Consider the following 14,368-nt stretch of genomic DNA (forward strand, 5'->3'; position numbering starts at 1 on the left):
AAAAAAAAAAAAAAAAACTCATGAATCACAAGAATACTTGGGACTGACTGGTAAATATGCAGTGATCCATTTATTTATAATGTGAGATTAAAAAAATAATAGGTCAATCATTCAAAATTATTAGTGGAATAGGAGTAAGATTTGATCAAAGATGATACTGAATACTTCTAACAACCTATAAAAATATTTCTATTTCTCTTTCCAATTAGAATATGAAATAATGAACCGTACGATTTTACTGATACGAATCTTTGTAAACTATTTCTAATTATTAAATAGCTATAATACAAACCATAACCTCTCATGTACTTTTTTTTTTTGAAGAAAATATGGCTTACCTCAATTTGCACCTTCAAATGCATTTTGAATTTATTGACCAGTTGTACAAATATGGCTAATGATTTTTCGAAAACAGTAACAACTGACGAAACCCCATTCCGCGAAAGTGAAACGCATAATAAATGTCGTAGTGCAAGTACAAAAGGCTGTGAGGAATGCAACAAGGATGAGGGATTCTGCACAATCAGCAACAACATTTCCAACGATAACTCTTTTGAACGTAATTCGTGACTGCTAAAAAAAGTGATGAAATTTTCCTCCATAATGTAAATTTCGAAAATGTACCTTATTATAGTTTAGAAAATAGCCATCAATTATTTTCTCTTCATTCGGACACAAATTTCATCAATTCAAACAAAACATACTTTGGATCAGGTCGTTCGGGGATTGGTTTAACTGAAAGTCTGCAAAGTGCCCGGAACAAAAGGAATGCATCTTGTTCTTGGACAGTTCGGAAGTGTAAATGTATAGACGGTATATCTTCGCTGACATTTTCACTGGATTCTGCTGTCATTGATACTGGATTTAACGTAAGGGATGATGGTATTGATGCCTCAGCTATTACTGACTGAAACATTTTATTCTACTTTCAGCTAAAATGTTTAGGAAGATAATAAATTTTACAAATTCTGTTTAAAATTACTTGTATGACTGTTATAATAAGAATGTGTGTCTTTAAAAAGAACAACATGACATACATTAAAAGTCGAACCCTGATGATTACTGTGACCTGATACCGAATCCGCATGCATCGACACTTGCCCCACCAAATAATTAACAACTGTTCGTACAACCTGATGATAAAATTACTCAGCACTTTCAATTGTAACTTAAAATTTCATCACCGACTTTTAAGTTTATTAAAGTCTTACAGAATAGTCTTAAACTAATGGGTTAATGTGTTCATAAAGTACATGCACATATATAATTAATGCAGTTAAGTCCTAAGAAGATCACTAAAAAAAATTTCAGCGGAGTACCAATAATTATTAAAAGTAATTCCAACCAAAAAATGTTTTTTGAACAAAATATTTTTCAAACCATATAATTAGCAGAAAAATTTCTATTTCAAACAACTTTAATGACCCAAATTACAGCTTATACTTAAAAACGACAAAACTTACCTTCTCATCATTTTGGGGTAGCGATGAAGCTACATCTTCAGCATTCAATGCACTTCCAAAGACTGTATTAATTACCTCAAAACTCAATAACAATTTATTTCACATCTAACGAACCACATCAATAAATAAATTCATATGCGCAACAAAAAGTCCGATTTATTTTTCATACTTTTATTACCTGTGTCAAGGAAGCCTTCGCAGTTGATTGATTGATCGGGCTTCGGCTAGCTAAGTAAATATTAAAACATGTTCTAACTGCCAAAAGAAGCGTACCTCTATGTACTTCACATGTTGGTGCAAGTACAACTGCTAATATTGCCTGCAAATGAAATTAATTTGAAAAAACAAATTAAATATAATCAAGATACGAAACTTCGCAAATAAAGCATTACAAAAATAAGTAATATAAGTTGACACGACAAGTAAATAATATTTTTGAAGTTATGTTGATTTTTATTTAAAATTATGATGACAATGATGTAAAAAAAAAAATAACAATAATTTTTGCAAATATCTGAAAAACAAACATATTTTAGTGATGCTTGTTGATGCAGTGCACCGTTTAACAGCAGCATAATTAGATTCTCAATAACTATATTTCAAATAAACCGTTCATAACAGTTCTCACTGTCAAACTGTTTCGTTTGATAGCTTGCAATGAAGTCATCGAGGTTTCATACTTACCTTCAAAATTTGCAACTGAACCCCTTCATCCGTATTTGGACCGCAGAAAGGTGAACATATGGCTTCAACAATACGATCGATTAAAAGACGATCTGGATTTGCCACATCAATTCCACTACCCACCAAATGACCATATGCAATTAATTTCTACGAATAATGTAAATGCTGACAGCAAAAAGAAAAAAAAAAAGAAAAAACGAAGCGCAGCGAATATCGCCATGATAGTAATCCCTATTACGAATAAAATAGGTATCATATAAAATCATCCCATTTTAATTAGGACTACTTAGCTTTAGTAAATTAATTATATATTTTTTCGATCTGACTGATGAATTTTAAAAGATAAAAGGTTAACTTTCTTTTTCTTAAAAATTAACCTGCAAGCAGTCAAGGGCGATAATAACGATTCGTGGTAATTTGGAATGGCAAGCAAGATCGAAAGGTAAAAAGTATCGATCGGCATGTATAAACTGGGCCTTTGATGGTAGCACATTAGTCGTGATACCTTGACTTTCACCTATCCCATCGATACCAAGCTCTTCAAGTGCTTGTTCGCATGCTTTTCGTAATTGAGAATGTTCCTGAGAGAAGAAATAAACAAACGAAAAACAATTTCCACTCAAAATCTGGCTTATCTACTGTGAAATACGATGGAATGCATAATTAAGGAGATTGAAATTAATAAATTAATACGCATTGTCGAAAAAAAAAATAAGATCAAGATCTCGGGATATTCCTGATGAGCAAATTAACCTTTTTCTTGATATCCCGATCAGCCAGTATACGTCCAATGGCATTTCGTAGGAACATAACGGCTGCTTTCCTTAGCTCATTATTCATATCAAAAGCATTTTCATTCTGAAACATGAAGAAACCAACAAACAATAAACATCAAACAACAATGACTAATGCAACATTTCATAGGCTATTATAAAAATTAGCAAGTCAAGCCAACTTTAGCCTTCCATTATCTCAAACTTAACCCTTCCTCACCTTGAAACATTTTCACAAATCTTACCACGTTTCACTAAAGGTTGCAAATTATAATACGGACAGGTTGTGTTGCTATGATTATCCCGTTCCAGTGGTTAAAGGAAATTAGTGAAATTGATACTGAAATCATTCAAATTGATACTGAAATCATTGATATTGAGATCTGAAATCATACTGAAATCATTCAAATCATTTAAAAATTATTTCATATACTTGACGTATACTTACACTTCTATGATAGTCCTTAATTAGAATTGCAGTAATTGATAAATTCCTGTGATTACTTACATTTGTAAGGTATTTTTTAGCTAAAGTCGCAATAATTAATTGTAAATTCCTGTGATAACATTTTCAGCAAAAATAAACAGGAAAGGATGAAATAGTATTACAGTGATGAAATTTTTTGCATAATTATATTTTTATGGTTAATTTGATACTTCTCTTTATATTTACTTGCAGCAACATGAGGTTTATGTCCATATCTGTCTGTACAAAAAAGAGTTTCAAAAAGTTGATATATCTGTTTAGTTCATTGCAATATGGTTTAATGCTAAAAACATAAAGTTGAATTTCCACGTAATCTTTAACCAATTTAATAATACGTTAATTCGTCTTTATAAATGATTGATTAACTAATATATATACCGCATAATTTTCCAGTTATCTTCTTTTGATTGCAAATTTTATGTCAAAAAAAAAACAAAAAAGTTGAATTTAAATGAAAATTATGAAATACCCATCTAGTATTGGTAAGATACATTAATGTATCCCTGTAGTAATTGTGTTTTTGAATAAATACATGCATCAATTTCTGGAAGACGATAAGTATGATATCAAAGGTGAACTTCAAATTTTAATTTAGTTTTTACCTAAAAAACAGAGAAGTTTTTTTTTCTTTTTCTTTTCTCTTTTTGTTTTATTCATCAGCACTTTTAAGAATAAATATATGAGAACAAAGGAAAAAGCGCCAAAATAAAAGTAAAGCAAATCTTTGAGTAAAAATTTCAATTTAATTTTAAAAATTTATCGATCATTTCCTTTTCTTTTTTGAAAATTTTTCAGGAAAAAAAAAAAAGTGAAAATTGCTAGATTTGATACTTTCTGTCATTTTAACTGATATCGTTGAAGAATGATATTAAGTGTGTTTTGTAAAATTAAGTACTGAATGCGCCCTTTTGATATTGTAAAATATTTTTCTTTTCGTCCTTTTTCTATTTTCTATTTTTTTTTCAATTCTCCTTTCCTTATTTATTCAATTTAACAATCGTAATTAACTTTCACAATTATGCAAATGATTCATAATTATTTATACGAACTGAAAGAAATGTTTGTCATTATGGATCTGTAGAGAAAGATATTACTGATTTTCTACTCGAATAATTTTCATTTCAATTTCAATATTAGACATTATAATAGTCATGTGGTAGGATCATTTATAACCTGATAAGGTTTAATCAGCTATTTTCTTTTTTTTTTGCATTAATGAGGAATTAAACTGGATGAGTGCATACCTAACTGTTAAATAGAAATAAAAGATGAACTATTTTTCCAAGAGGAAATGATCATTAATTTCATTACTTTTGTTTACTTACCTTGTAGAGGTGGAAATTATCACAGTGCTGGAACCGAACTTCATTACGGTACGATCAGTAAAAGTGATCTGTAATCTAATAAGATTTGATAAGCTACTTTTGACTAATGAGAGTCATCAATTTTTATCAGAAATTAATGCAACTAAACTTTGGTTTTATTTCATTCAAAAAAATAATTTTTCTTTTCTCTTTTTTTTTTTACTTATATCTTTTATAAAAAAGTATAACTTTACTGCTTTTTCATGATGAATTTATTTTAGCCTTAATTTTTTGCAGATGAACTAATTGAAAGAATCATTTGTTATCTTAAATTAAATTACAAATTGGAAAAAAATTTAAAGTACAAATTGAAAAAATAAAAATTACAAATTGATTTTTAAATTAAAAACTGATAATTTCGGATTTTTATCTGAAAAATAATAGCAATCATTTAATTTTGTGCAATGAACTAATTGAAATAATCATTTGTTATCTTAAATTATTTTGGTAGAATATTTGTGAATATATTTCTATGATTTTTCACATATCAGACATTGCATTTTAATTTTATATTCGAAGGAAAATACTAATCAATGTAATATTTTCAATTAAAAAACATCAAAGGCTTTATCAGTTTCATTATTTATGCCATCTTCACATTTGGCGTTATTTGCCAAATATTTTTCAATATTTGTTATTATCATAGCAAATTGTTTGTATGAGAATGCATAAGTAGACGTGGTAACTGAATTAAGTTAATTACAATTTGTAACTTTTATTATTATTAAATGAAAAAAATCAGTTGATATATTATTTTATTATTGTTATAATACACGTACAATAACATCTTTAGCTAAACTACTGCTATAGCAATAAAAACAAAATTACTACTACTACTATTACAGCAACTACAACAACTATTTTAACTATCAACAGAATTAGTTTCGTTCATTGCTGATAATATTCTTCGTTTTAAAATTAGTATTAAATAATGCATCAATAAATTTGCATATTTTATAAAGTTCAAATTTGCGGAGAAGAAGCATTAACTGATGCCTGTTATGAAAATCGTATTTTTTTTTATCGATAAAGAGGAAAATATACGATGTCCATCCATCCATCCCATATAGTGGTAGTTGTTTCGACAGTATTTCATACATAAATCATTGATGGTACTAGTTGGTGGTAACTGCTTAGTAGTACTGTATCAGTATTGTAATGATAGATGAGCATCAATGAGAAGATGGGGAAATTATTTGCTCTTTCGGACTTTTTACTATCTTTCATTTTTGTTTTTTTTTTCCCACAAAAAAACTCAACTTCACTTAATCATTTATTTCATCACGCTGTGATAACACTTTCAGCTTTTGTTTTATACCAAATATTAGTTGGAAATATGTTTGGAAGTTTCAAATAGGTCAAGAAAATGGCTATTCTCTATGTTTTCCGGTTAAGGTCAATTGTTATGAAATAATATTAAAAATTTTAATAAAAGTTAATAAATGATAGAAATAATTGGCATTGGAAATCGTCGTCAAAAGACCGATACCTTAAACTATTCCGGTATTGCTCACTACCATGCAGGGATTAGTTCCCGGTTAGTATTGATTTTTCGATAAGGGTTCAAAGAGTAATAAAATTGCAGTTTAAAGATGGATAATGTTTGGAAATAACAACCCAACATCAATGATAAGAGCATCTGATATCACATCATGGATGTTGTCTGTATTGCCGTTTTGACATAAGTTCAACTTTCATTCCAAATTAAATTTCGGCAATAAATTTTCTTCGTTTTGTTTTTTTTCCGTTTATTGTTGTAAATTTTTTTTTCCACAGTAAATGTTAAATAGTAAAATGGAAATGCAAAAAAAAAAAATTGTCACGTTTTCACGTCCTTTCCAACGCTAACAATTACATATTCATCAATCGGCTTTAAATGTTTTTTTTGTTTTTTATTTTGTTAAATATTAAAAAGTCTTTTTTGCAAATTTTTAATGAAAAATTGCCTTATTTATTAATGCATAGATGTAATTTCAATACGGTATTGTATACCGATATACTACAATTCATGTACAGTAATGCATAAGATCAATACAGTAATATGCATTGAGGGCATACTGTAACTCATGTACGGTGATCCACGAAATGTTGCAATAATTTACATTGAAGGTATATTGTAATTCATGTACGGTAATCCATGAAATCATTGTCAAAAAATATACTCAAGTTTTTATACATTTATCATCTAAAAAAGATTTAATAACATAATGATATTAATAAATTATCATTTTTATCAAGATTATTATCATCATTATTATTATGAATCAAAAAAAAGAAATCGTATGTGATGATATACAATAGCAATAGTGATAACTATCATCAACTATCACTATTCTCATTATCATTACTGCTATTACTGCCATCATCATCATCATCATTAATAACAATCAGCAATCATACCGAGCAAATATAACAGCGAAACGATACGAGTATCAACCCAACCTGTTTCAGTCATTCCCACCCCCCTTCCCTCCCCCCCTCCTCCCCGATTTCTTAAACTACATCAATTCCTTTTTGGGTAAGCAATCATTGTTTATATACGCATATACTATTTGTTTGCCCATTCATCTATCTTTTTCGGGGGGTTCGAAAGAAGTATCTTAAATGATGATAAAGACGGGTTAGGACGGGAAAAGCGATGTAAATATTGTGAAGGATGTGGGATGGTCGATGGACGGGGGACGGGGGACGGGGGACGGGGACGGGGGACGGGGGGGGAGGAGAGATGATCGGGTAAAGAAGTGAAAAAGGGGAAGGTTGATTATCTCTTTTGCATTATCATTAACAAATTTGTCGTATAAACACCCATTAAATAACAACCGTAAATTTGTGGAATGTGATATCATTCCTTCCCATTCTTTTTCCTTTTTGGTTCAATTGATGATAGTAGCTTGCATTAAATTATCAACTGTTTTATACACTATTTTCGTCCTTTTCTTTTTCTTTTTTTTTGCTTCTCATTTCATTTATTTTTTAAAATAAATAATTTGAATTACTCTTAAATTAATTAATTACACATGAAATTTGACATAATCACGAAAATTTTCACTACATCCGTGTAGGTAAGATTAATTATTCAATTGCTTTAGGCAAAATTAATTATTCATTAGGTAAAATTAATTGTTCATTGTTTTAGGCAAAATTAATTATTCATTAAGTGAAATTAATCATTCATTATTTTTTTTCTCTTTTGTCATTTGAATATACCATTCTTTCATGAAGTTTATGGAAATTTTATGCAATGTATAATTTGTGGTTATAAAAGATTAGCCTAAAATTACCGACGGTGGCGATATCTACGGCATAAATATGTTATCAAAATAATTTACTGTGGTATAAGTATGCTATTAGAATAATTTGCTACGGTATAAATACGTTATCAGAATAATTTGTTACGGTATAAATATGCTATCAGAATAATTTGCTTCTTTTTTGTTCTATGAATATGACCATTTTAACCTTTCATACTGTTACTTTTAAATTGCCAATGATTTGGATATTACTCACAAAAGACTAAAGATAATTACTAGACTATGACATTTATTTCACCAAACATATCATTTCCTATTCATTGTTTAGTATTCTTGAAGATATGAAAAAATTTCTACAGTACCATTAAGTACGCTTCATATACATATATTTACTCGAGAATTAACGATAGAGAAACAATGATACTAACAAATTAATCAACAAAACATTTAGGCATAACAAAAAAAAAAAAGTAAAGTAAAGTTTGTTTGAACGAAATAAATTTAGCGAGTGATCAGTGATCGTTGATCGATGTTTATTTTTTAAAAATTTAACATTTCAAACATTCCTAAAATAAAACGAACAAACGTAATGATATACTTTTCCTCAGATACCATAAATTCCATTTTCAATTTCCTACCAGTATTTTATTCCTGAAATTATTTGTTTAAATTTCATCTTACAATGAGATGATGATCGATTGATAAAAAGAGAGATGAATGAATGTATTAGATCAATAAAACTAAAATGATCAGTAAATTATTTTTATTTTCACATTTTACATTATCATATTATACAATTAAAAAAAAAAAGGAAAAAGAAAAAATCATTGATTTTATATAAAAATTTAAAAATTATTAAATTTTTTCAAAAATTTCAGGTCCTCAAATTTTTCCTGTAAACGTTCCATCGCTAGAAGTAAAAACGTTTCATTTATCGAAGTGCTGTATGTATGTATTTTATACGTCAATGTATTCATATGGACAATAACAACATATACGATTATTCCCTATTTTTCGTCTAATATTACTAAACTTATCAATAATTCCTACAGTATCTTTTAGTAAACAAACATTTATTCATATTTAATCGAGAATTAAAAATACGTAAAATCTATTATTTATCTGTTCGAGAATTGAGGACCAAGAAGAAATATTGTTATTATTAACGAGTTAATTAATCGAAATATTTGAATATAACGAAAATCAAAAAGTCAAGTTGGAATCAAAAAAAAATGAACGAGGCAAATCTGGCAAATGATCAATGATCATCGATCGATGTTTAATTATTAAAATTTATAAAAATTAACGAAGAAAAGAAGAAAAAAAGAAAGAAACGATGAATTTTTAGGATAAATTCAAATATGGAATTTAATTTTACAATTAACTCTTACTACATCACCTACTAATGCAATCACGGTGATAACAGGAGCGTATCAAAATTATATCGGTTGATAAAAACGTCAATGAACTATCTTACTAGCACTATTGGAACGACTAAAACATTTCAAGGATTATTCGAGATATTCTTTTTGTTTTAGAACATTTCTCCCTTCCTTCTTTTCTTTTTTTTTTTTCTCTCTTTCATCCTAAGCGACAAACGATAACGACAACGACAAAGACGACGACGACAACGACAACGAGGATAATTTTCTGGCTGCTATCATTTCAATTGAAAGAGAAACAAGAAAAGGTTGGGGGTAAAAAAAAAAAATAATTCTTTTTTTTTGTGATCGTGTGCAAAAATTGAAATTTTCTACTTGAGCATTTGCGCGCGCGCATAAGATCACGGCAAAAGATTACGGAGAAAAAAAAGGAAAAAAAAAAGTTCCTCCATTTCAATTCTTTTTCCTGGTTTCTATTAACTAATTAATTGACTGATTGAAACCGACTGAATTTTGCTGTGTTCATTGCTAATAACAATTTGTTATTGTTATTTTACCTAACATTCCTATATTATTATTACTTATTATTATTATTATTATTATTATTATCATTACTATCATTTCTATCATCACTATCACTATCGATAGTTTATTTCATCAAGCAAATTTTCAATTGAATTATTATTTTCTTTTTCTTGTTGACTGTTTCATTTTCATCCCACTAGCAGTACATTCGAGAAAACCAGAACAGGAATTTATTCCATATTTTTATTTTCCGGTTTATTTGTAAAATATTTAAAAATTTTTTACTTCTACTATATACCTACCACAAACAACTATTACTACCATTATCATTATCACTACTATTACTATTATTACTATCACTATTACTACTGCTACTACTATTACTATTTGCCAAACAATTCTATCGTAATTTTTCGGAAATATTCATCATTTCCCATTTCAAATTTCATCCATATCGATTCATTTTATAGCAAATTTTTTGTTTTTTTTCTTTTTTTCGTGATATTTAATCCGGAATTTTCGAAATTTTTTGTTTTTTTCTTTTTTCCGTGATATTTAATCCGGAATTTCCGAATTGGTGCAAATTATTACACCATTTTATTTACTTCAATACAGTACATGCTTGTTTATACATTTGCATTAATTGCGCAAATGTTCTAAAATACTTTTATCATATTCTATTGCAAAATTTTTTTTTTGTTTTTTTTTCCATTTATTTTAGGAAAAAAAAGAAAAGAAAAAACAAACAAACAAACAAATCGTTGATTTTTTTCCCTTTTTTTTTTTTATTTGTTATAAAATATTGTCAGACTAATTTTCCATCCATCCATCCTTCTTTTTCAACCATTTTTACTACCTTATTATTTCTGCATTCTGTCAACCATACCTTTTTGTATTTTCTTGTCATCTTTCCTCCCATTCCAATTTCTATTTATTTTCTTCATCTCACTACTTCAATCATTCAGTTTATCTTTCGTCTAAAGAAACTGAATTGGCATTTATGTGAAAAATTTATTTGCTAATTACTACAATTTAATATATTTTCAAGTCATTTCAAATCATTCAAAATTCGATAAGCTATATTATTTGGAATTTTAAATATTGTATTTTTGATTGCTGATAAACAAGAATTATTATTTGAATAATAATATATTATTCTACATTCCACTACCATTATTATTATTATTATTATTATTATTACTATTATTACTGTTCAAGAAATCCAGAAATTCTGGTATTTCATAAATCCTTGTATTACTGTTATACTGCTTGGGAGGATTTGTTAAAAAAAAAAATATATTCCAAAAAGGATTTCAATTTGTTTAAAATTATTATTTCCGGAATTGTGCTATACTGTAAACAGTAAAAACATTTAACAATAAAATTTGACTATTCTCCTAAAAACGGAAAAAAAATAAAGGAAGAAAAACAAAACAAAAAAAAAAAGAAGACAAAACAAATAACAGTCAACAATAAACAACAAAATTAATTAAGGCATTATAAAAAATTAAAGAAAAAAAAGGAAAAAAAAAGGAAGAACAAAACTGTTTATGATAGCGATAAACTAAACCCAATGCGGGTTCAATGCCTGCCAACAACCGTTATTATTATTATTTTCCTCTTGCTAGCCGGTATATCGTATCCAAAACGTAAAATATATCATTCAACAATGATAATTATGGGTGTTGATGCTGTACCAGTAATTAAAACAAAATCAATGGTATCAAATGATTTGGATAATTTACGCAGGTATTTTATATGATCTAATTATATTTTGTTTGTTTTTTTTTTTTTCTTTTTAAATTTATATTTCTATTTCGTTTTTTTTTCTTTTTAAATTATATTTTATTCGTCTTTTTTTTCTTTTTAAATTATATTTTATTTGTTTTTTTTTTAAATTACATTTTTTTGTTTGTTTTCTTTTTTTCCAAATTATATTTTATTCATTTTTTTTTTAAATTACATTTTGTTTGTTTTTCTTGTTCTTTTTTCTAAATTATATTTTGCTTGTTATTTTTTTATTTCAAAAATTGTATTTCGCTTATTTTTTTTTTTTAAGTAACAAAAAACAAAAAAGCGAGAAATCGGAAATTGAATATCATATGTTTATAAAGTTTTAAAATGAAATTTATGCAATTACGCATTTAATTAATCGAAATTATCATAATTAATGATAAGAAATTATTAAGGTAAATAGTAGTAATTATTATGCTACGATGTTACATTAATTATTTAGCATACAGTACATTGTATCCCATCATATCACTAATTATTGGAATAAATTTATTAGATAAATATTAGGTTAATTAGATCATTTTTTTCTCCCTTCTCTCTTCCTCTTTTAATAAATAAAATACATTTTCATTGTTTCATTTTATTATTATTTTTTTTTAAATTGAATAAAATTTTGTAAAAAAAAATAAGAATTGAGTATGAAAAATTTTTACAGGTCAATAGCCGTATTACGCCATGCGGTCGGAAATTCAATTGCCGGTTCAGTGCTTCGTTTACCTTCATCACAGGTTTCTTCTTTTTTCTTTCTCTCTTTCTCTCTCTCTCCCTCACTCCCCCTTTCTGTTAATTTAAATGGTTAAATATTGATGGGTGACAAAATTTAAATATGACAAATGATCAAAATATGGTTGATAAAATTTAAATAAGGTAAATGATCAAAATATGGTTGACAAAATTTAAATATGACAAGTGATCAAAATATGGTTGACAAAATTTTAATATGACAAGTGATCAAAATATGGTTGACAAAATTTAAATATGACAAGTGAACAAAATACGGTTGACAAAATTTTTAAATAAAAAGCCAAAAGCTCAATGTTATGTAAATATATTAGACAAAATAATTTTTTGATATTAATTTAACAAAAATAATGTTTTTTTCCGTGCAGTGCATAGACTGGTATTATCACTAAAGACAATCTGTTGATTGATAGCACTGATTCCTCTTGTCCCTTTCGCTCTATCGTAATATATCAATAGCGAGATAACTAAAACTACAAAACTGAAAAATGAGAATGGCCCGAATAATATTGACGACATGATGACTGCTATCCTGTCATTATCATCACTTCCTATCGTATCTTTCAATTCAAATTTACACATCTCACAGACATCAGCCACTCTCTCTCTCTCTCTCTCTCTTTAAATACATACCAACAAAAATATATTATATTTTAAGCACAAAATTAATTTATTAAATTACAATGATAATTGATAAGGAAAGAATTAATTTTTATCTTTTTTATTAATTTAATTGAAATAAATGATAAATTTTTAAATGTTATATTATCATTCTATTCTTTTTATATCATTCCGGATCTGTTAACTTTATCATTTCCGGATCATCTAATGATAGTTTTTAAATTAACATGAATTTATTTTAATAAATGAGTTTAGTTAAATGTAGTTTCATACATTAATTTGTTTAAAATTCTAAATTTAATAGTTATTTATCAATTCATCACTTAATCAAAACAACAAATCATAATGGTTCAAATTCTAAAAATTAAGAACGAAATTTAATTAATAAATTTTATTTCAGTAAATTGTAATAATATTCAGTTAAATTTCCATTAATTTTAAATTATTTAATGAGTAAGCAATAAATTTCATTGATGAAAAATATATTCATATAATGCTGAAATTAAGAAATCATTACGTGAGAAACCACGTAAGAAATACCACGTACGAAATATCACGTAAGAAATTTATTATTTCTTTTTCTTCTTTGCAAAAATTTACGTGATTATTTGCAAGAAGAGTATTGTGAACAAGATATATATGTATGATAGCTACGAATTATTAATTATAAATCAAACTTTTTATTTACTAAAAAAGAAAAACTTCAAAAAAAAAAAAAAACCGAGCAAAACTAAAATGTCATCTTTCAAAAATTTACTCCTAAATTGGCATCATTTATCGTTTTTAAAAGAAAAAAAAAAGCAAATGACATCATCAATAAATTAATTATATGATTACCTGTTTTTTTGATTTATATGTGGATAATTAATCCTATTAATTTCATTAATTAACCAGATCCTTTGATGCAAAATTCGTATAAATCAATGAAATGATTTTTTTTTTCGATCACATTTTGCATTTTATGGAATACATTTTACAGATTTTCACGAATTTTACTGATTACAAAATTCGATAATTAAAAAATTGAATTTGAAAAAATTAAATTTCTTTGAAATTTATTTTGTAACAAATTATAAGAAATCCTTGGTCATCGTGCGCATTCGAATTGACTCGTTGGAAATTGGAAACAGCCCAAAGGACACACGTTATATGGCCTTCCTCCAACAAACCTCTTCAGTATTCCATAGTATGCCAGTCGTTTATTTCAAAATTTTTTCCGGCCAATTGGCTTTATAATTAAAAATTAAAACTTTGAAATTCCCTCTTAATCATTTTTTATGTTT

The 14,368-nt window shown here is 27.0% G+C and overlaps 2 protein-coding genes across 2 annotated transcripts in view; one reads left to right on the forward strand and one right to left on the reverse strand.

The window, feature by feature from the left end:
• The window catches only part of LOAG_18152 (hypothetical protein), a gene marked incomplete at its 5' end in the record, with an annotated part of 13,718 nt that extends 10,703 nt beyond the window's left edge, over window positions 1-3,015 (reverse strand). Inside the window, 8 exons of the mRNA XM_020450818.1 lie at window positions 339-573; window positions 705-907; window positions 1,038-1,133; window positions 1,464-1,538; window positions 1,642-1,782; window positions 2,148-2,294; window positions 2,525-2,728; window positions 2,901-3,015. Of these exons, the coding sequence (XP_020305454.1) occupies window positions 339-573; window positions 705-907; window positions 1,038-1,133; window positions 1,464-1,538; window positions 1,642-1,782; window positions 2,148-2,294; window positions 2,525-2,728; window positions 2,901-3,015 (1,216 nt within the window). The remainder of the gene's footprint in view (window positions 1-338; window positions 574-704; window positions 908-1,037; window positions 1,134-1,463; window positions 1,539-1,641; window positions 1,783-2,147; window positions 2,295-2,524; window positions 2,729-2,900) is intronic.
• An 8,429-nt stretch (window positions 3,016-11,444) lies between these two features.
• LOAG_18153 (hypothetical protein) overlaps window positions 11,445-14,368 on the forward strand; it is a 6,554-nt gene continuing 3,630 nt past the window's right edge. The window contains exons 1-2 of the mRNA XM_020450819.1: window positions 11,445-11,678; window positions 12,379-12,451. Of these exons, the coding sequence (XP_020305455.1) occupies window positions 11,503-11,678; window positions 12,379-12,451 (249 nt within the window). The 5' untranslated portion in view covers window positions 11,445-11,502. The remainder of the gene's footprint in view (window positions 11,679-12,378; window positions 12,452-14,368) is intronic.

This window comes from Loa loa (genome assembly GCF_000183805.2).
Source record: "Loa loa unplaced genomic scaffold supercont3.208, whole genome shotgun sequence".
NCBI lineage: Eukaryota > Metazoa > Nematoda > Chromadorea > Rhabditida > Onchocercidae > Loa > Loa loa.